This window comes from Zalophus californianus, chromosome 11 (genome assembly GCF_009762305.2).
Source record: "Zalophus californianus isolate mZalCal1 chromosome 11, mZalCal1.pri.v2, whole genome shotgun sequence".
In the NCBI taxonomy this organism is placed as follows: Eukaryota; Metazoa; Chordata; class Mammalia; order Carnivora; family Otariidae; genus Zalophus; species Zalophus californianus.
The window spans coordinates 107,459,782-107,481,729 of NC_045605.1; the positions used below are offsets into that span (position 1 = coordinate 107,459,782).

A 21,948-nucleotide genomic window follows, 5' to 3' on the forward strand; every position below is an offset into this window, starting at 1 on the left:
TTACAGTCCTCCTTTGTGGCATTTCCTGTATTTTAAAATATTCCAGGAACCTAAACACTGGAAACTCTCAATTTCAGTCAATCCTAGGATTTAATCTCTTAACCCTGTGCTTTGTTTCTCTGAACCCAGACCTCTAGAATAAGGTGGGAAGAAAGGACATGGCCCCTTTTCAACCGGGTTAACCATGAGGAGGAAGAGGGTGTAGTATTAGTTTTGCTCCTCAGAAACACTAGAAAGGCTGCTCTCCAGGCCAGAGGGTCCTGCCAATAATCCAGAGGTGCAGGGCCCAGAAGTTCCGGCTGGGAAGGAGCAAAGATAAATCCTACGAGCTGGGATGAGGGATTGCGCCCCCGCAGGCAGAAACCCAACTAAGGCCAGCATATCCCGCATCGTGGCCTATTGGCCCTGGGCCGGAAGGCCGAGCGCCCGGAACCTTTGTACGCGCTCTTCCCAGCCCGCTTCCCAGAGCCCGGGCTCTTTTCGGCGTTGCGCAGCAGCTGGCCGGAGCCGGTTGCCAAGGCGACGCCTGCAAAGATGGCTGCTGCGTCTTCGTCGGATTCCGACAGCGGCAGAGCTGAGAGGTGAAGGCCGGGGTCCTCGAGGCCTCCTTTCCTACAAATGTAAAGAGGGAGGCTTGGGCCCCGGGATCTGGGCTCCTGCGCTTCTCAGAAAGCGCTGGCAGTCCTTGAAGGGATCTGAGGGTTCAAACAGGGAAACTGAGGCCCAAGGAGTGAATGAATGTGCGTGTGTGAGTGACTCTAGGACACTCAGTGAGCTTATGGTGGAGCCTGGACTTGGCCCCAGACGTCTGTACCCCCATTTCAGAGCCCCCTACGCACCTCACTCTCAGAGACTAGCTCCCGCAAAGTTTTCTTCCCCTCCCTTGGGACTCAGCCGCCAACTCTTCCCTTCTCTGCCAGCAATGAGGCCAGTTCGAAATGGCTGGACGCACACTACGACCCCATGGCCAACATCCACACCTTTTCCTCCTGCCTGGGTAAGTCTCTGGGACCAGGAGATGGAGTCAAATGACGGTTCTGTAGCGAAGTCTCAAGGATTGGGAAACCCTGGCTTATGGCCCTCTTGTGTTTTCCAGCGCTGGCAGATTTGCATGGGGATGGGGAGTACAAGGTAAGCATATCACTCCGGCAGAAAGAGAATTGGGGCGCGAGGAAGCATCAGAAGTGAGCTTTCCTGATGGCTCCAAAGGAGTTCAGCATCATCTGGAACCCATGTGTACCCTGAAAAAGTACATTTAGTGTTAAATTTTATTTTTATGTGGATGGTGAAGAGAACCTGTCGATTCCGTAATACAGACTGCAGAAAGGAAAGCAGAACAAATGCTGCTGGGAATTCTACTGAGACAAAGCCTCTTAATTTTGTTAACTTGTAATTCTTTGCTGGAAGGACACATCCCTTGGTGCGGGGAGGGGGGGGGGACTGGAATCTGGAGAGAAAGTAGAAGAGAGGGAAGTGAAAGTTTTATGTTTATTAAAAGGGCATAGATTTTAAGATTTAAGATTAGCCATGAAGCTAATCTTCGTTGTTGGATGGCAGGTATTTGGAGGTTCATTATATGAATCTCTCTGCTTTTGTATATGACTGAAACTTTCCATAATAAAAAGGTTGAATTTTAAGTTTAAAACATAAAGATAAATAAAATGTAAATTAATTAATTTAAAAATTAAAGGTACAGGTTTTTAAAAGATCAAGAAATATTTTGGGCTTACAGAAAGGGAATTAAACCTATATTTAGTATCCATTTCTGGGCTAGACTCTCTTTGAGCATTTTCACATACATAGATATTATTTATTCCCAATGTGTTAATGGGAAAATAGATTCAGAGAAGATGAGTAAGCTTAGTGAATTTGTAAAAAGGGGCAGACCTGGGCCCGTCACATTCCCAGTCATGTGTCTGTTCCACTGTTGCTCAGCCGTGGGCAGTGAACCCACAGTGGGCATGCTATTTGGGCCATTAGAAGATAGCTCTGGAATCGTACCCTTCGTGGTGAGTACAATGAAATTCAGTGGACTTTTGCCTCCAAATTCCTGTCCATAAAGCATTCTGCAATTTGGCAAGCGTACAGCGAACCCTACTGTGTGTCAGGCATTGTACAGACACAAAACTAAGAAATGAATCAGTACACAGTCGGGAGGAGATACAGACACTGGCCTTAGTTTATCCATGATATTGACTGAATACCTAGTGTGTGCTTGGCAGTGAAAGGTATAGAGATCACAGCCTCAATAACTAGCATGAAATATAAGATGCTTTTGTGTAATAACTTTTTTAATGACTAGTTTGTTGATTCCCAGCATCTAGCCCAGTGCCTGGCACAAATTAGGTACTCAGTAAATATTTGTGGAGTAAAAGAGTGGATGCTAAAATCGAATATATGAAAAGTATGGGAGCCGCAGGGAGAGAACGGTGAGATCTATCTGGACATACCAGGAGGCAGTAATACGTGCACTGGGTATTGAAGGATGAATGAAATGTATCAAGAAGGTACGGAGGGAAGGAGGGAGAAGGCATTCCAGTCAGAGGGAACAGCACAAGTGGAGGCACAGAGGCTTAGAAGTTTGTAGCATATTTGGAAAGAGTAATTTGGAGTCAGAAAGTGAAAACCAATATAAAATAGTAGTAAAGACTACTGGCTTGGATTCAGACAAACCTAGATTCCAGTCCCAGCTCCCCAACTTACTTGAATGACTTTTACCTAACATCTCTGAGCCACAGCTTAAACCGTCTGTGAAATGGGGCTAATAATAGTACCTATCTCATAAATTGTTGAAAGGATGCCTGTAGTTCCTGGTGTGGCTCCTGGTACACCGTGCATTCTCAGAATCCAGACATTCTGTGGCAGCCCCCATTCTGGCTGGAGCATACCATGGATGGGAAGGTGATGGAAAAAAAGCTGGAGACCAGATCAGAGAGGCCTTGAAAGCCTCACTCGAGAGAATGGGCTTGCATGGCAGCCACAGTGGCTTGGAGGATGGATTAGAGGGTGGAAAAGAGAGACCGAGGAGCTTGATTCTCCTCTCTGTCCACAGATCACATCCCAATCTGCATGCGTGTGTGTGCTTCTTTAGCTCTGTTCCCATTTGGAAGCCAGGCCTCAGAGGCCCAGATAGGAGTTTCCGGCACCCCACTGACTTCAGCCACTCTCCACTGTACAGAATAGTGCCTGGCATGGAGCAGACTCTGAAGAAATGTTTACTGAATGAATACTGAAAACATCATCTGCCACATACTCCTCACTAGCACTCACCAGATTCCGTAATTCATTACCTCATTTGATTTTCACTACAAGTGTCATGAGGTAGATATTCCCATTTTGTGGGTGGAAGACTGAGGGTCAGCAAGTTTAATCAACTTTCCCAAGGTCACACATCTTGCAAGCCTTATTACAAAGTCTTCTTGCCCCCCGCTTGGTGCACCAGTGTGGCAGTGAATGAATGTGCACTAGTGAAAAGGAGTCAGTGGAGGGGTCTTTAGACCTTGAGCCTGGAATAAGCCAGCCTCTTTCCACAGCTGGTTGTGGGGGACCTTGGCCCCAGTGGGCAGCATCCCCGCCTGAAGGTGCTCAAAGGACCCACAGTGCTGACCGAAAGTCCCTTACCTGCACTGCCAGCTGCCGCCGCCACCTTCCTCATGGAGCAGCACGAGCCCCGGACACCAGCTCTCGCACTCGCTTCAGGCCCTTGTGTGTACGTGTATAAGAATCTTAGGCCCTACTTCAAGTTCAGCCTGCCCCAGTTGCCTCCAAACCCCCTGGAACAAGATCTCTGGAACCAGGCCAAGGAGGTAAGTGATGTCGGGGATGGGAATAAGAAGGCAAAAATGGCGGCCACCGAGTCATCCTCATTCCCTGCCTGACTGTGGAGCTCGCAGGCTTACCTTTTTTCCTTGCTGTCATAGGACCGGATTGACCCCTTGACCCTGAAGGAGATGCTGGAAGGCATCCGGTGAGAACCCACTGATCCCTTCGTATGCTTCCCACGCCTCCTGCAGTCCCCCAGCCCCTCTCCTTCATCCCAGTGCTCTCCGTCTGACCCCCAGGGTCCTGTTCCTCGACTAAATCTGCCGTGATTGCCCCTCTCCTTTCAGGGAGAAGGCAGAGGTGCCTTTGTCTGTGCAGTCACTCAGGTAAGGGCCCTGTGGAGGGCCAGGGCTCCCGAAGCTCCAGGGGGACGGGAGTGGCTAAGGAGCGGCCTGTGGAGGGAAGTAGCCCAGGCCATGCAGATGCCAGTTGTCTGTGTGTGCAGGTTTTTACAGCTGGAGCTGAGTGAAATGGAGGCATTTGTGAGCCAGCACAAGTCCAGGTCCATCAAGCGGCAGGTAACGTCCCTTCTCTCTTTATCTCCCTGTTAAAAATATGGACAATTTTTGAAATAGACAATGTAACATCGGTGGTAGATTCTACAACCAAACGTGACTAGTTTCACTTTGCAGTTTCCTTTCCAGCCCGTGCCACACATTTTGGTCACAAAGCTGCAGAGCCTTCTACATTTCCAGTTGACAGTGCAGCTTTGAATTGATATATATACAATTTTATATAACTTCTATTGTCTTAAGAGTAAAGGTAACATATTTTCATTAGAGAATAAAGGGAAGTATAAAGGAGAAGTATAAATGACTATAATCTTACCACCCAGAGGTACTCGTTCATACCATTTTGGTACATTTTCTTGATAAATATGCTTTATAATTTGCTTCCCTTGAGTACAAAACGTTATATCTTGAGCATTTAAACAGTCTTTAAGAACTCCATTCTTTCCCTCAGGTTTCTTCCCTGTCATTAATCTGAATGTTCTTTTTCGCTGGGCTCCCCACCACGTGACCATAAGGCATTAAAATGTGGAGGTACTTCCATCAGGAATTCATAATGATTCTCAGTTTATTGTTAGAGTTGTTGTGGAATGAGGAGAGAAAGACTGGGCTTGGGAATAAAAGTGCCTGTAAAGTGGAAAAAAAAAAAAAAGAGCTCCATTCTTAATGGCCCCCTAATTATTTCACTGATTATTAATTATTTCATTCATAGTTTATGTAACTATTCTTGTGTACTGGATAAGAAATGTATCCCTTTTATATTCACTTCATATTTTTCTTAGTTATAATTTTAATGGTTTTATTGATGAACCTATTCATTAAACTCTGGTGGTTACTGACCTGGGGGCTGACCCTCAGTCTAGTCCCAGGGCTGCTCTTTGCATTTTAGGAAGCCTCATGGGAACCCTCCACTTCCTGTAGAAGCCACTTGAACCAAATGCATGGGCCAATGCACGCCTCAGTTTTTGGCTGCCTTCGACCAGTGCTATTCTCTTCTGCTGATCAGCAGCTCAGATCCACAGTTATCAACATCTTTGAGTACTTACAAAATCATGAAGTGAATTAATTATTGCTTAAAAGATGCAGTTTGGGGGAGGGAGGAAATCTTTCCAAGATACATATGTCATGATTATATAATTGGACACCATTACTATCCGTGTTTCTGTAACCTCTTTCCTCTAAGCGTTGAGAATGATTCCTCTTTTTTAATCTTAAAGATAATCACACAATGAGCAGTTTTATCCAAAGAAATATTTTGGTCCTGCTAAATTATTTTCGTAGGAGAAATTCCTAAAAAAGGGATCATCCTCTTCTCTTCTGTTTTTTTCTCCAGTCACAGTCACAAAAGGAACATGTGCCCACTGTAGAAATTCTAGAAAAGCACAATGAAGAAATTAAACATCACCTGTGATTTCATTGTCCAGAGATAACCAGCTTTTGTATTTATGAGTATTTATTTATGCCTTCCAGCATGTTTTTTTATTCAGATATATTTTTGAACTAGGATTATTCTAACATTTTACCTATTTTTTCTTAATACATTAGAAGTGTTCTGCAAAACGTTAGAAGCTGAAACTTCTTTATTTTTTAAGATTATTTATTTATTTGACAGAGAGAGACACAGCGAGAGAGGGAACACAAGCAGGGGAGTGGGAGAGGGAGAAGCAGGCTTCCTGCTGAGCAGGGAGCCCGACGCGGGGCTCGATCCCAGGACCCTGGGATCACGACCCGAGCCGAAGGCAGACGCTTAACGACTGAGCCACCCAGGCGCCCCAGTTAAAGCTTCTTTTAAAATGTGATTTTTACATGGCTTTTGATAAAATGGAAATTTGTAATTGACTTAAGCCTCTTTTTTAGAAAGTTAGGTTTGTTGCAATGAACACTTTTGTACATAAAACTTCTGTCACATCTCTGGTACTCTTCCTCCTCCTTTGCCCTCTTTCTTCCCTCCTTTGGTCTCCTGGGGATGCCTGTGGGGACGGTGTGCGGGGATCTCCTGGGTGACTCTTGAAGTCCTTCTGCAGACAGTCATCACAACCATGACCACGTTAAAGAAGAACCTGGCTGACGAGGATGCTGTGTCCTGCCTGGTGCTGGGCACTGAGAACAAGGAGCTCCTGGTGCTGGACCCGGAGGCCTTCACCATTTTGGCCAAGGTCAGTGTGGGGCCTGGCCCTCGGCACAGCTGAGGCCCAGGCTGCATTCCCTCCATCTGTTCCCCCACATCTCCTGCCCGTGGTTCTTGGTAATACATGTTGTAGGAAACTTATAAAATGTAGATAAGCATAAAGAAAAAAATATATGTCCAAGAAAATACCACCACCCACAATATCTACTATTAAAGTTCTGGTGTGTCTTTCCAGAATTTTCATATTGAGACACAGATATATAACTTATAAATACACTTTTTTTCTACAAAAATGACTTAGTGGTAGAGGATCATGTAACCTGCTCTTTTTACATACTAGTAGCCCATCACTGTGGGCTTTTGCTACATGTTGCTGAGTTTCCCTCCAGAAAAATTGAACAAATTTGAACTACGACCCACAGTGAGGCAGGAGATTGGGAATTTGGACAAGGAACCAACTCAGAGGAGTTACTTGAAGGTAAGGAAGGACAAGGGTGCCAGAAAACCTGGGATATTTGAGCCTCTCCTTTGCAGATGAGCCTACCCAGTGTGCCCGTCTTCCTGGAGGTTTCTGGCCAGTTCGATGTAGAGTTCCGGCTTGCCGCTGCCTGCCGCAACGGGAACGTCTATATCCTGAGAAGGTAGCCGCATCGTGGCCTCTGGGGCCAGGAGGAACATCTCAGAACCCGGGTGATGTTAGGGGCTTTGGAGCTGGTATTTGGGAGTGGAAAGAGCTGGGAACTTCATAGAGAAGGCTGAGCTCACGTGCCTAGGGGGCCATCTGGAGGCTTACGTGATGGGACTGGCAAAGTGAGAGACTGGGCAGAGTGGCTATTACACGTGAGCAGTGCAGTCAGAGATGGGAAGAAGTAAAAATAGCCTCTTGTTGCTGTATGGCTTTATAGGTATGTAACACTTCTTTACGCATTAGGTTGATACTCCTTACAACATTCATCTTCTAATTCAAGAAATATCTTTGAGCACCCACTATGTATTAAGCATTATGTAAGGTATCAGGAGTGTATTGATGTATTGTTAAATGACATAAACATAGTCCCTGTGTGCTTTGGAAAAAATACAAGCTCCATGGGTAGAAATAACGGGGCCAGGGTGATCAGTGAACACCTGTCTGTGGAGATGATGTGGAAGGTTAAGAAGGAGCCAGTTGTTCTAAAAGTGGGGAAGAAGGGGCACCTGGGTGGCTCAGTTGTTAAGCGTCTGCCTTCGGCTCAGGTCATGACCCCAGGGTCCTGGGATTGAGCCCTGCACTGGGCTCCTTGCTCTGCAGGGGGCCTGCTTCTCCCTCTCCCACTCCCCCTGCTTGTGTTCCTTCTCTCGCTGTGTCTCTCTCTGTCAAATAAATAAATAATAAAAAATAAAAGTGGGGAAGAAGTGTTGTAGGCAGAGAAAACTTGAGCAAATTCAAGATGGGAAAGATAATGATGTGTGCTCCTCAAGCTTGATGGGCAAGGAGGAGGGCGGAAAGAGGTGTGTGGAGACGAGATCTGGCTCATGCATGGCCTGTTAGGACATGGTAAGGATTTAGAATTTGAAAACTATTATGGGGTTTTAATCAGAAGAATGATGTGAGCCTTTTATATTTTTAAGAGATTGCTCTGCTGGGTGGAGAGTAGATCGGAAGGAGGCCCAGAGACCAGAGGGAGGCTCTCAGATGGGTCATCAGATGGGATATGATCATCAGACTTGGTTGTGAAGAAAGGGGAGCCATAGCCTGTGATTGGTAGGCTGGAATTACCCCTTCTTTCTGGATGAGAGAATCTAAGATTCAGAAGCCAGGAAACTGAAAACAGTGCATTTACACAGAGCGGACTTCTCGTGCATTTCTGATGAGTTGCTAAACTGCCTAAGTCCGCTAGCACCTCATCTAGCCTAAGGTACACTCACTGTAAACTGTTCAATGCCAGGTTCTCACACAAATCACTGCAGTAAAGGCAGCAGGGAGACCGGGAAAGAAAGCACACTTCATGTTATCCAAGGTCACACAGGGGCTAAGTGGTAAAGGTGGAAATAATACTATGGTCATCTACTTTTGGTCCAAGGTTCCTTCTGGGATAATTTGTGGGGATTAGAAAGAGGAGGGTCAGCCAGGGAAGGAGAGAAGGTTTCTCTGGGGCTTGGAGAGTATGTCTTTATTCCACAGAGACTCCAAGCACCCCAAGTACTGCATCGAGCTGAGTGCCCAGCCTGTGGGGCTTGTCCGGGTACACAAGGTCCTGGTGGTGGGCAGCACCCAAGAGAGCCTGCATGGCTTCACCCACAAGGTGCGGCTTCCGGGCAAGCATCATCCCCCACCCCCTCCACGTATGTCTCCCTGGTTCCCCTTTAGCAAGGGATTCCTTCTGGTGTCCCTTTCCCTGAAAACTCCAGCCACCCTTTCCACGCTGTGCCCTCAACCCTCCCAAGGTAAAAAGCTCTTCCCTCCCAGGGTAAGAAGCTGTGGACAGTGCAGATGCCAGCAGCCATCTTGACCATGAACCTCCTGGAGCAGCGCTCGCGGGGCCTGCAGGCCGTCATGGCTGGGCTGGCCAATGGAGAAGTCCGCATTTACCATGATAAGGCCCTGCTCAATGTCATCCGCACCCCGGTGAGCTGCTCACTCTTCTTCGCCCCCCCATTCCCACCTCTGGGGCTTCTTAGCTGCCTCTTCTGATCCCACTCCACCTGATAACCTTGACTTCTGATGTATTTTTTTTAAGATTTTATTTATTTATTTGAGAGAGAGCACGAGCATGAACGGAGGTGGGGGGCAGAGGGGGTGCAGGCAGAGGGAGAGGGAGAAGCAGACTCTCTGCTAAGCAAGGGAGCCCGATGTGGGGCTCGATCCCAGGATCTCGAGATCATGACCTGACCTGAAGGCAGATGCTTAACCAGCTGAGCCACCCAGGCGCCCCTTGATGTATTTCAGAAACATTTGTTGAGCATCTCGTAAGCACAAGTCACTGTTGTGTGAGGGATAAAAACAATGTCTAAATCCTGCTTTCAGGGAATTTATAATCTAAGGTGACAGCCAGACAGAGACACAGCTAATTCAAATACAACCAAGACTTAAAGCAGAGCAGAATACTGACAAAGCACAGAGAGGGCCTGGTGACTGGGGAGGTGGTGAAGGATAGAAGGGGGTGGAACTCATGAGTCATTTCCGAGAGCAAGTGACAATTCTACTGGGCCTCGAAACAGTTTGCCAAGTGGATACATGGAGGAAGAACATTCCAGACTGGAAACAGCATGAACAAAGGCTGAGGGGCATGAGTATTCTTGATTAAGGAATCCAGGTGGCTCGATGAGTTTGGACTAGTTTTTCGAACACTAAGTTCTGAGTCATTAAATTAATTTAATGGGTCACAACCAGCAAAAGAAAAAAGAAAGCTCAGAGTATATCACATGTGAACTTGTGTGTATGTATGTATAAAGTGTCCTATGTCACAGTATCAAGTTTGAAAGCCGCTGGTTTTAGACCGCAGGCTGTTGGGAGACAGGTGAGGTGGGGTTTGGGGAAATGGTAGAGCAGAACAGAAAAGGCAGGTTGCAGTCAGACGTGGAAAGCCTTGAACTGTTCTAACAAGGAGGACAAAAGCCATTGGAAGTTCTTTGGCGGAAAGTAGACATGATCATGTTTGTATTTTTGAAAGGCAGAAATGCGAAAGACAGACTGGGAAGAAACATTAGGCTGAGGGCCTATTAGAAAGCGGACCCCAGAAGCCCGGTGACATTTATTCTGGAACTGTGGCCGTAGCAGTGAGGTCAGAAGGCAGATGAGAAATACAGGGAATATTTTGGAGGCAGCATTGCCTCAGGCCTTACCTCACATCTCTTCATCATATCATATCTGGGGTCTCTCAACCTTATCACCCCACTCCAGTCTTGCTCTCCTCTCCAAGGTATTTCCCCCCCTAAACTCTGGTGTCTCTATCCTAGGATGCGGTGACCAGCCTTTGCTTTGGCCGCTACGGGCGGGAGGATAACACCCTCATCATCACTACTCGGGGTGAGCAGACTCAGACCTGGCAGGGGTTTTTGAGTTAGGCACCAAGGTGATGGGCCAGATCCTGGGAAGCAAGAGGTGGCTGTGAAGCATAGGCAGGCCTGGGTTTGGAAAGCAAGGCCTGCAGACACATGGCCTGTCTGAGGTTGGCTCATCATCGGTGTGATTGCGCTACCCACGGGCCAGTGTCTCCAGTTCCCCCCAGTCTCAGAGCCTGCCACAATGCCAGGAACATCACAGTCAATAAGTAACTGCTGAACAAATGGTAGGACATTGTTAAAACACACTTTATTCCTTCTAGAAACCCAGAATCTCGGGAAGAAGACAGACGTGGACAGAGATGGCTCTATCTGAGGCAGACGGTTTGGGGAGGACAGACTGGGAATATTGGGTAGAACTAGGAAGGACAGATCTATTTCTGTCTGCCCACTTTCCTAGGCGGTGGCCTGATCATCAAGATCCTGAAGCGTACAGCAGTGTTTGTGGAAGCAGGAGGTGTGGTGGGCCCCCCACCAGCCCAGGCGATGAAACTCAGTGTGCCCCGAAAGACCCGGCTTTATGTGGATCAGACACTGCGAGAGCGGGAGGCTGGCACCGGTGAGACTCAGACCAGGTCCTTCCTCTTCCTTCTCTGTGGCTCTGAAGCAGCAAGAAACGGGTGAACCCTCCCTGGTTCGTGCCCTAAGCACTGGGAGACCTGGGCAGCCAGGCAGGTCTCCTGCCTCTGGAAGTCCAGAGACAGCCGAGGAGGTGTACTCTGCCTACAATACCTGCCTCAAGGTAGAAGATGCTGTGGGTGAAGGCGAGCACCCTATGAATGCAGAGGATAGAACAGTTGCTTCTCGATGCAGAAATTCTCGTGAGAGAAATAGAATTGGACCAGGGCTCTGCCTTTTCCTACTCGTTTTTTTCCGCTCTTGCACTCATTCTTCCATTCACTCAATACCTGGGATTATGCCAGGCGTTCTGCCAGGTGCCTTGAAATAGGCCAGGCCCGACTTGAGGAGCTCAGTCTCCCTCGCTAATTTCACGTTGCATGATGGGTGTAGAAGAGGTCTCTGCAAAGAGGTCTCTGGTGAGGCTCACAGGAGTGAGGAAGTTGGCCTGGGAGCCTGGGAGAGGCTTCAGAGAGAGGTGACATTGGACTTCGCCCTGAAATGATTACAAGTCCACCAGCCAAAAAGGGGTGGGGAAAGGAGATCCAGGCCGAGGTGTGAGTAGAGGCCCAGGACCCTACCTGGATTCAAGCAACATCTGCCATGTAGTGACAGGTGCCGTGCAGGAAGGCTGGATGGCCAAAGCACAGACTGGCAAGGCAGGTCAGAGCTGGCTCTGGAAGGGCCTGGAATGCAAAGCTAGGATACTGGTTGATTCTAGGTGGTGGGGGCTGGGAAAGATGTCGAACAGAAAAATACAGTACTCAACCAGCTCTGTCTCATAAAGGGACCTTGCTTATACTTTTCAGGGATAACTATGAGGATAAAAGAGCTAGCAGGCTCTTGTAGCCTAGAGAATCCAAGAGAAGCAATTGAAACATTTGAGAAATAATTAGGAACTTCTCTAAGGTGACCGAATGTGAAATATACCAAAAAATCAATAACTTGGTATATACCAACTGTAACCAGTCAGAAAATATAATGCAAAGTTTCCATTCACAATAGCAACAAAACCCGTAGAAATAAATTTAACCAAAAAAAATGGCAGTCTAAGAAAGAAAGTTACAGAACTCTCTAGGACATAAAAGACCACCTGAATATTTTAATGATGAGACTTCCCAAGTCTCAGTGTAGGAAGACCTAATGCCTTAAAGCTGTTGATTAATTAATTAATAGCTTCTATAATTAATCTAGGAACATAGTGATGTTACAGGGAAAATCCCAGTAGGGTTTACTTTGAGGACTTGACCAGTTGATTCTAAGTAAATCTAAGAAATTTGGGGGGGATTTAAGAACGAGGGCTGGTCAGCAGAATGACCTATGAAGCTGTAGGAATTGGCAGGTGTGGTAGGACTGCAGGAACCGCCGCCGATCCAGGGCACGTCTAGAAAGTCCAAAAACAGACCCTCCTCCATGTGGGAGGTCCGTATGTGTTAAAGGTGTCATTTTAGATTAGCAGGGAGCGGAGAGACTGTCCAAAAAGCATGATTAGGACAACTTACTTCTAGAAAAACAGAATTCTACTTCACACCAAGCACAAACATTCATTCTGGGTAAATTCAAAATAAGTTGTAAAAGTACCAGAGGAAAAAGGAAAGATTAATGGGTGGGGTACCATAAAGACATAAAACCTCTGAGTGGCAGAAGGCCCCTCACACAAGGAAAGGAGCGGGAACAGGCTGGGAAACGAGCGTGCGAAGTCTGGAAGTGTCCCGGCGGGAATGGAGGGGGCGCAGGCTCTGGAGACGGCTTTGGGGAAGAAGCCTCAGGCCTTGGCAGATAACTAGCTGTGAGGGCAGAACCTGGCTAACTTGGTGGCTGGGGCGTGGGGACGGAGGTAAGGCGATGAGGTGGGTTTCCACAGTGCTGAGTGTGAGGTGTCGGTGGGATGTCCGGATGGAGGTGACCACTGGGCAGTTAGAAGCGGGAGGCGGGCCCAGGCACCAAGCTGCCGGAGATGCAGCGCGTCTGTGTTGCGATGTGGACGTGGGTTGGGCCCGAGTGGGGCACTGCAGACTCAGCAGTGACGAGTCCCCGCCTTCGGGAGCTTGAGGTGGTTCCTCATTGGGGTGCTCACGCTGGGGCAGGGCAGAGGCGGAGGATGGGGGACAAGACTCAAGGGGGTGCCAGCCCTTCAGGCAGAGTCGCAGGAGCCGTCCGGGAGACTGGGCTCGTGCGTGTGGGTAGCGCGGTGGTAGGAAATCAGGAAGGAGGGAGCAGCCTGTGGCCCACAGCAGCCCGTGTCACTGGAGAGCCAGCCTGTTGCACCTCATTCCTCCCTTTTCCCACATTCCCCGTCCCCACAAACCCGGCCTGCCTCTTGCGTGTGTGAGCAGCCGCCCACGCAGGAGACCCTCCTCCCCCACCTCTGCCCCCCTACCCTCCTGACCCCCCCGCACCAGCCCTTTGTGTCCCTCTCCTCAGCCATGCACCGGACCTTCCAGACCGACCTCTACCTGTTGCGCCTCCAGGCCGCCCGTGCCTACGTGCGGGCCCTCGAGTCCAGCCTGAACCCTGTGTCTGTGATGGCCCGGGAGCCCCTCAAGCTGCACGCTGTGGTGAGTGAACACCCTGGTGTGGGGGGAATCAGGCCACCTCAGGGCCAGAGGGCCAGAGGTCAAGGGTGAGTAGGAACCCCTCAGTCCCAGAGCCAATTCTGAGCCCACTAGGCCTTGTGCCTGCTTCTCACCTCCCCTAGGCCCAGAAACCAAGCCGCAGAGTGGGCCATACTCTCCAGCTCCTTTGGCCCGTGCCGTGCCTCAGACAAGCCCCCAGATCTCGGGCAGGGCACGCAAGGAGTCGCCTTGGGACGTTTCTTCCCAGGACTGGAGGGGCTCTCACAGCTATGGTATGAGGAAGAAAGTCGTTCATTCCAGTAACCGCGGGCAGCCTGAGGTGCTAGGACCGCCTGGTACAGGGAAGGGAAGTCCCGGGACTGGCCCAGGCACGGGAGGAGGAGCCCCTGCACTCACACACAAGTGACCACGAGGTCGTCTGGGCTCTGGCCAGTGCTCAGTGGGTCCCCGAGGTGTGCTGTCTGACCCACTGGGTTTCCGATTTCTCTTTCCCTGAAGGAAGTGGATGGAGAAAGGAAGAGGCTGCAGAGCAACCAAGGCTAAGAGAGAGGAAAATGAAGTCACTGTGGCCACCACAGGACAAGAGTGGGCAGTGGAGAGAGCCTGGGAAGGCAGGGGCAGGGACAGTGGTGAGGCCACAGGTGGCAGTTGGGGCATGCATCCCCAGGCCAGCTCTGCCTCTGACCGACTTGCTGAGTGGCCTGCATCAAGCCCCTTCCCCTCTCTGGGCCTTTGCTGATCCCCGTACAAGCAGGAGCCAGCCTTCTGGGCTTCCGAGGGGCCCCTTGGTGAGGGGCAGGACAAAGCATTAGAGCAGGTGGGGAAGAAGGTGACACAAGGACATTGCTGAGAAAGCTGGAGGGCAGGACCAGGGCACATCAGATTCAGTGCCCAGGGCTGCTGGTCCTAAGGGCTTTCTCCACCCACCCCACCTTCTCCACAGGTTCAGGGCCTGGGCCCCACCTTTAAGCTCACACTTCACCTGCAGAACACCTCAGCAGCCCGACCCATCCTGGGGCTCCTGGTCTGCTTCCTGTACAACGAGGTGCTCTATGCCCTGCCCCGGGCCTTCTTCAAGGTACTGGGCCCACCTCACTGAGACATGGCGTGAGAAAGACCAGGCCGGGGCCTGAGGAGGTGCCCACAGAGCCAGAACAGATCGGTAGTGAGGGAACTGGCAGGTGGCTACAGCCCCAGACCAGGCTGGCGCATGGCAGAGATCTCTGGGGAGAATGCCCAAGCCTTGCCTCGCTGCCTGAGAAAGGTCTTGGGGAGCCACACAGAAGGTTCTAGGAGAACAGCCAGAGTCAGGCTCCCACCTGTGCCTCTCTCAGGGATCCCAGAGCCCATCCTGCCTCACAGCCATACCTGCAGTAGGAATGGGAGCTTCTTTCTGCCCCGAGGAGAATTTTCCACAGTGAAGGGCCTGCTTTCCCACCAGGGTCCAGATTTGACCCTAAGTTGGGAGGACCAGAAACTGAGAAAGACTCTGGGACTTGGTTGGGAGTCAAGACGTCTGGGTTTAATCCTGGACATACATTTGGTCCTGGAGCGTCCACTCCTCTCACTGAGCTGCACGCCCCGTGAATGGGCCTGTCAGCCCTGCCCGCCTGCCCCCTGGATTATTCAGCTTCTGTAGCAGGCATGAGAGTGCCCTGGAACCTGCTAAACACTGTCCAGGCATGAGGGCTGATTTCCTTACCTCTTTGTCCCCAAACTCAGGTCCCCTTGCTGGTGCCAGGACTCATCTACCCCCTGGAGACCTTTGTGGAGAGTCTCAGTGACAAGGGCATCTCAGACATTATCAAGGTAGGTGGCCCATTGGCACTACATGGGGTGGACAGTGAGAGTGAGGTGGACGAGGTCCCCGGGTGGCCGCTGGCTCAGAGTGGGTATCTGCAGCCCTGTCCCCTTTGACAGAGCCCTGGTTGCCTGTGACTGGGCCCAGTGCAGACCAGGCCAGGCTTGTGTTTGCAGGGAGCAGGGAGGACAGGGGGCCTGCCCTTACTGCCGTGGGTACCTCCTCCATAGGTGCTCGTGCTTCGTGAAGGCCAGAGCGCACCCCTGCTGAGCGCCCATATCAACATGCCTGTGAGCGAGGGGCTGGCAGCTGCCTGACCCCCGGACTGGTGTTGAAGCCCCTGCGGAATCAGGACCAGGAAGATCCAGCCCTTTGCAGTGAGCTGGGCAGAGCCAGTGGCCCCAGGCCCATTCCCCGAGCAGCAGTGTGTTGGGGCTACAGTTTCCTTCTCCTCTCCTCTAAGTGTCTCCTTTCTCACCACCCTGACTGCTGGGTGACCTATAGAAGCAGGTCAGTGAGGTTCAGCTCCTTCCCCCTCAGGAAATCACAGGGGACTTCTCTGCATCCTCCCCACTTTTCTCCAGAAATCACACCAGGTCCGAAGGAAGCTCTCTGAAGTGGTTAATATGTGATGAGGGGCATAGGCCCAGCCTTCTCCTTTGCTGCTTTCCTTTGTTACTTTACTCGTGTGTGGCTGCAGGCCCGGGCCAGAATTGGCTATGGCCTGACCTGGGGCAATCAGAGGCTTTTCTTGGGCAAGACTGAGCCCCCTGTTGCTGCCTGGGGTTCCAGAGGCTTGGCTGATGCTAGCTCAGCTTACAGGCAAAACACATGCTCTGATCTCTCCTTGTGAGCTAAACAAGGGACCCCCTCTTGCTATTCAGGGGGCCCAGGGAATAGCTGCCTCCCCACAGGGGGCTTTCCTGAAATTTGGGCTCCACCAAGGTCTCAGGCCTGTGATGCTCCATGAAGGTTGCCAGGAGAGGAACTGGTGCAGGAAGGCATAGAGTGCCCGTGCAGGGAGCTCGTGACCCCCGCCCCCCCCCCCCGACTTCTGAAGACCACACAGCTTCTGCCCCTCACTTGGATTTTATGCCCAGAAAGGGCGTCCCCGGAGAGGAAGGCTCAGTTAGAGCAGAGGTGGGGCTAGGGTGCACAGGAGAGGTGTTTCTGGAATCCTGGGGAAGTGGCACAGGAAGCACGTAAGTGGGACGTTCACCGGGCAGGGCCATAGTGTGAGAGAATGAGCTGGAAAGGCATGGACCAGAGGCGTTGAGTGAGGCTTAACCCTGAGGGAAGGTACATGTTTAGACCACAGGGACCAGAGACCCACAGTCCTGGCCTTCAGTGCCTCCTGCAGCCCTGGCCGGTCTGCCTGGCCCACTCTCAGCCTCTGTTAGGCTCGTGCTACCAGGGCCACTCTGAGCCACTTGTGAGCCAGGAACCCTGCACAGCAAGCAGAAGCCCGGAACAGCTCCTTGAGGACCTGTATCTTCCTCTGACCAGGTGCAGCCTAGCATGTGGTAGGTATCTCAGGCTTGTAGGAAGTAACCAAATCCTTCTGGGTTAGTTTCCCCACATGTAAAATGAGGCAGTTTGGCCAGATTCAGCTCTAGCATCCTATGAGCTGGGCAGCCCCTCTAGAGGAAATGAGGAGACGACTCCAGAAAGGGGATATTTGACAGGAGTAACTGCAGAGCTTTTGCCCTTGATACCAAGGGCCCCAACCTAACTGCCGTGGCCAGGCAATAGCCTCTGTGTCCAGGACACCAGTGAGAGATTGGAGTGACACAGCTCACAGCCCACTCCCTAACTCTTCCAAGGAGTGCATTCTGGGGCCAGGTTAAGAGAAGCCTTGGGGGAGGGGGTGGCTCAGTTGGTTGAGCGTCCTACCCTTGATCTCAGCTCAGGTCTTGATCTCGGGGTGGGGAGATCAAGCCCGCGTTGGGCTCCGAGCTGGGTGTGGAACCTACTTAAAAAGAGAGAGAGAGAAAAGCATGGGGTCTGGACCAAAGAAAGCGCCCACCCCCCTCCTCTGTGCACAGTCTGGCCACTCGAAGACATAGATCAATTGGATCAGAATGGTGAAGGGTCTCTAGATCAAGCCAAGTGAGGCACAGTTGGAACAAGCAGGAGGTTCAACCTGGAAATGGAAAGAATAATAAAGGGAGTGTCACTGTCAGTCAGAGAGATTGCAACTTAACCTGAAGAACTTCCTGAGAGAGCTTATCAGAGGTGGAAAGGCCTGCCCTACAAGGTAATGAGCCCCTTGTCCCTGGGGCTGGGCCACATGGCCGTAGAATCTCTTCTACCCCAATCAAGTGATGACTGTGTGGACTTGGAACAAAAAGTATGATCTGGACTCTGTTCGTAGCTATTCATGATGATGAAAGTGGAGAGACTTGCAGTGCCCAGTGAGAACTTGTATGACGTAATACTACATACCGATGTGAACTGCGTCGATGTGGACAAGTATACATAAAGCAATATGAAACCAGGGACAGTGCATGGTACCCAGTGCCCTCACTAGTTGGAGCTCCAAGAGATTGTGGACATTAGAGATGAGGGGAGTTGGTATCTTTTCCATGTACCTACTTAGTACTATGGAGTTAGTTTATAACAAGAAAACAGCCTCTCCCCATTCCCCACCACTGCTCTCTTGCTACAATCATTTTCAGTTCTCTTAGCTGTTATTTTTTTCAGTAATTTCTGAGTCCAGTCTGGGGCTTAAATTCACAACCCCAGGATCAAGAGTCACATGCTCCACTGACCGAGCCAGACAGGTTCCCCATTAGCTATTTATTTTAAAAAATATGCTTCAGGACACCTGGGTGGCACAGTTCATTAAGCATCCAGCTCTTGATTTTTGGCTCAGGCCATGATCTCAGGGTCAGGATATCGAGCCCTGTGTCAGGCTCCACGCTAATTGAGGAGTCTGCTTAGGATTCTTTCTCTCCTGGGCGCCTGGGTGGCTCAGTCAGTTAAGCGTCTGCCTTCAGCTTGGGTCATGATTCCAGAGTCCTGGGATCGAGCCCCGCATCGGGCTCCCTGCTCAGCAGGGAGTCTGCTTCTCCCTCTCCCTCTGCTCCTCCCCCCGCTTGTGCTCTCTTTCGCTCACTCAAATAAATAAAATCTTGAAAAAAAAAAAAAGATTCTCTCTCTCCCTCTACTCCTACTCTGCCCCCTGCTCGTGTTCTCTAGCTAAGGAAAAAAATACATTTGTTTATACTACTCTTGCTTGATTTCTCATTCTAGACACCACCTGTTGGCTTTCTGTTGTAACAGATGAGGTTTGAGCTCTCCTGTTGACAGGACCTTTCTCCCTTCTCTCCCCCATTTTTAGGTAAACCAATACTCACTGTTTAAATTGCTATTTTTATTACTATGTGAAAGTTACCCACTGCAGAGTCAAAATTGGGATATAATTAAATTACTTTTAAATTTTTTGTGGAGTTAAAAATTGCCACATTTTTTTGTTTCATTTGCTTAGTTTTCTGTACATACCAATTGTTAATTCCTCCCCCATCCAGTCTTACAGTTCCTCTTTTTATCCGGACACTTTCCTTCATCCCCTGACTCACTGAGGACTGTTTGCTCCCTGGAACTGCTGCAGAGCATTTCTCCTGATTAGATCCTCTGATTCCTGGGCCCCACGTCTTCACCATTCATAGTTCTTTTACCCCTCATTTGGTGAAGCATACGCACAAGTACCTTCTCTAAAAAGTCACTAGAGTTAAAATTTTTAAAACATGGTCTAAAAAAATCTTTATTCCATTCATACACGTGTGATAGCATGTCGTAAAATTTGAAGTTGAAAATAATTTTCACACAAGAAAATCATTTTTAAGGCAGTATTCCCTTGTGTTCACATTTTTGGTAATGCTGTTGAGAAGTTCCATGCTATTTTTGCTCCTGACCTTCTCTTTCTCTGAGGTTCTGAAATGTCAGGACGTGCCTGACTGTGTGCCATTATTCGTTGTGCTGTTGGGTGGAGATGTATATCCTTCACTCCCACAAAATTTTGTTTTCTTGAGTGATTTCTTCCCATTTTCTCTGTTCTCTCTGGAATTCTCATTGAACCCAGCACCTGATAAATGGTTAATTCCAGAGAGAACAGGATTGATCATGTTTTTCTTCTCTCTTCTCATATTGTCTTTTTATTTTCTGAGGGATTTTTGTCTTTCACCTCTTCTCTGGAACTGTTTTTATTTTTCTTAAAGATTTTATTTATTTATTTGACAGAGACAACGGGAGAAGGAACACAAGCAGGGGGAGTGGGAGAGGGAGAAGCAGGCTTCCCGCGGAGCAGGGAGCCGGATGCAGGACTTGATCTCAGGACCCTAGGATCATGACCTGAGCCGAAGGCAGACACTTAACGACTGAGCCACCCAGGTGCCCCTGGAACTGTTTTTTAAATTCCATTATTTTAATTCTCAACTCTTTTTGTTCTCGTTCAATCTTTAACTGTAGTATCTTTTCAAAGACATAGTTGAGCCCAGCAAACCATCACTCAACAACTGACCTCTATAGACTTGCTTCAACAACAGAAAACACATTTTTCTCAAGCTCACATGTAACGGTCACCAAAACAGACCACATTCTGGTCCTTAAAATATGCCTTAATGAATTTAAAATAATCGAAATAATACATTGCTCTCAGGTCAAAATGGAATTAAACTAGAAGTCACTAACAGAAGGATAGCTGGAAAAATCCCCAAATACTTGGAAACAAAACAACACACTTCTATTTTTTTTTAAGATTTTATTTATTCCATGGGGCGCCTGGGTGGCTCAGTCGTTAAGCGTCTGCCTTCGGCTCAGGTCATGATCCCAAGGTCCTGGGAGGGATCAAGTCCCGCGTGGGGCTCCTTGCTCAGCGGGAAGCCTGCTTCTCCCTCTCCCACTCCCCCTGCTTGTGTTCCCTCTCTCGCTGTGTCTCTGTCAAATAAATAAAATCTTTAAAAAAAAAAGAAAAAAGATTTTATTTATTCATTTGAGAGAGACCGAGAGAACACAAGCAGGGGGAGAGGCAGGGAGAGAGGGAGAAGCAGATTCCCCGCTGAGCTAGGAGTGCCATGTGGGATCCGATCCCAGGACCCTGGGATCATGAACCATGCCGAAGGCAGACGCTTAACCATCTGAGCCACCCAGGCACCCGAAACAACACACTTCTAAAGATTTTATTTATTTATTTGTCAGAGAGCAAGACAGAACACAAACGGGGAGAGGCAGGCAGAGGGAGAGGGAGAAGCAGGCTCCCACTGAGCAAGGAGCCCGATGTGGGACTCGATCTCAGGACCCTGTGATCATGACCTAAGCTGAAGGCAGCCGCTTAATCGACTGAGCCACCCACGCATCCCAACAACACACTTCTAAATAACATGTGAGTCACAGATGAAATCTCAAGAAAAATTTGAAAATCCTTTGAACTAAATGAAAACGAAAATAACTTACCAAATTTGTGGGACACAGCAAAAGCAGTGCTTTAAGGGAAATGTATAGCATTGAATGCATGTTTTAGAAAAGAAGAAAGACCTAAAATCAATAATTTAAGTTTCCACCTTGGGAAGTAAGGACAAAATAAGTACAAAGTAAGCAGGAAAAAAAAAAAAGAATTAGAGCAGAAATCAATTAAAATTGAAAACCAGAAATTAGCAGAGAAAATCAACAAAACCAAAAGCTGGTTCTGGGAAATCTCATCAGAACCAGCAGGGCAATTGTCTATCTCTAAGCCAATTGCAAGGTAGAAGTAGGAGAAAAACCTCTCCTGAGATTTTTTTAACCACAGCCAGCCTGAATAAGTTTACACCTAAATTGACAATACCTGGGTGGTCCAAAAGACCCATAGCTGAAATTTAAAGTGGTGCAGGATTTGGTTGTCATCAGATGACTGAGAAACATATATCTTCTCTGGAGGAATTTACTGTTGACCCAATCTCAAAAACAATCCCCTTGATAAAATGCCAAGAAAAAGGAACTCACAGTCAAAACCCACAAACTGCAAGAAAATAAGACATTGTAGGGGCACCGCCTGGGTGGCTCAGTTGTTAAGCGTCTGCCTTTAGCTCAGGTCATGATCCCAGGGTCTTGGGATCGAGCCCGGCATCAGGCTCCCTGCTCAGCCTGCTTCTCCCTCTCCCACTCCCCCTGCTGTGTTCCCTCTCTCACTGTGTCTCTCTCTCTCTGTCAAATAAATAAAATCTTAAAAAAGACATTGTGAAGAGGAGCCACCATAAACAATAGCCCACGTACTCAGGCCTCAAAGACTTAAAATATTGGAATTACTAAACAGTGTAAGATGTGTGTCTTCAATATATTTAAAGCAAAAACAAAACAAAACAAAACAAAAAACCCCTGAAATATAAGTAGAGAGAAGAGAGAATATAAAATGGCCAAATCTGAAAAAGAACCAAACAGAACTAGAAATGAGAATAAAATATTTGACATGTAAAA

The 21,948-nt window shown here is 48.9% G+C and overlaps 1 protein-coding gene across 2 annotated transcripts; it reads left to right on the forward strand.

Annotated features, from left to right (window-relative positions):
- The first annotated feature begins 498 nt into the window (after nucleotides 1-498).
- On the forward strand, nucleotides 499-16,974 carry BBS1 (Bardet-Biedl syndrome 1). 2 transcript variants are annotated; one of them, XM_035723008.1, is made up of 19 exons: nucleotides 499-581; nucleotides 921-997; nucleotides 1,097-1,131; nucleotides 3,534-3,806; nucleotides 3,921-3,967; nucleotides 4,110-4,148; nucleotides 4,268-4,340; nucleotides 6,356-6,487; nucleotides 6,994-7,100; nucleotides 8,621-8,741; nucleotides 8,906-9,064; nucleotides 10,396-10,465; nucleotides 10,901-11,059; nucleotides 13,543-13,676; nucleotides 13,817-13,966; nucleotides 14,638-14,772; nucleotides 15,417-15,503; nucleotides 15,726-16,697; nucleotides 16,957-16,974. In XM_035723008.1, exons 1-18 carry the CDS (start codon nucleotides 535-537, stop codon nucleotides 15,810-15,812), a joined length of 1,932 nt encoding a protein of 643 aa, XP_035578901.1. In that variant the 5' UTR covers nucleotides 499-534; the 3' UTR covers nucleotides 15,813-16,697; nucleotides 16,957-16,974. The 2 variants fall into 2 exon arrangements, with proteins under 2 accessions (XP_035578901.1, XP_035578902.1); XM_035723009.1 differs by lacking the exon at nucleotides 13,817-13,966.
- The last annotated feature ends 4,974 nt before the right edge of the window (nucleotides 16,975-21,948 follow it).

Bases quoted from the DNA above. Each gene is read 5' to 3' on its own strand.
- BBS1 (XM_035723008.1), top strand. From the start codon at position 535: ATGGCTGCTGCGTCTTCGTCGGATTCCGACAGCGGCAGAGCTGAGAG. The intron at 4,149-4,267 runs GTAAGGGCCCTG...CTGTGTGTGCAG, and splicing joins TTGTCTGTGCAGTCACTCAG to GTTTTTACAGCTGGAGCTGA. The intron at 11,060-13,542 runs GTGAGACTCAGA...CCCTCTCCTCAG, and splicing joins AGAGCGGGAGGCTGGCACCG to CCATGCACCGGACCTTCCAG.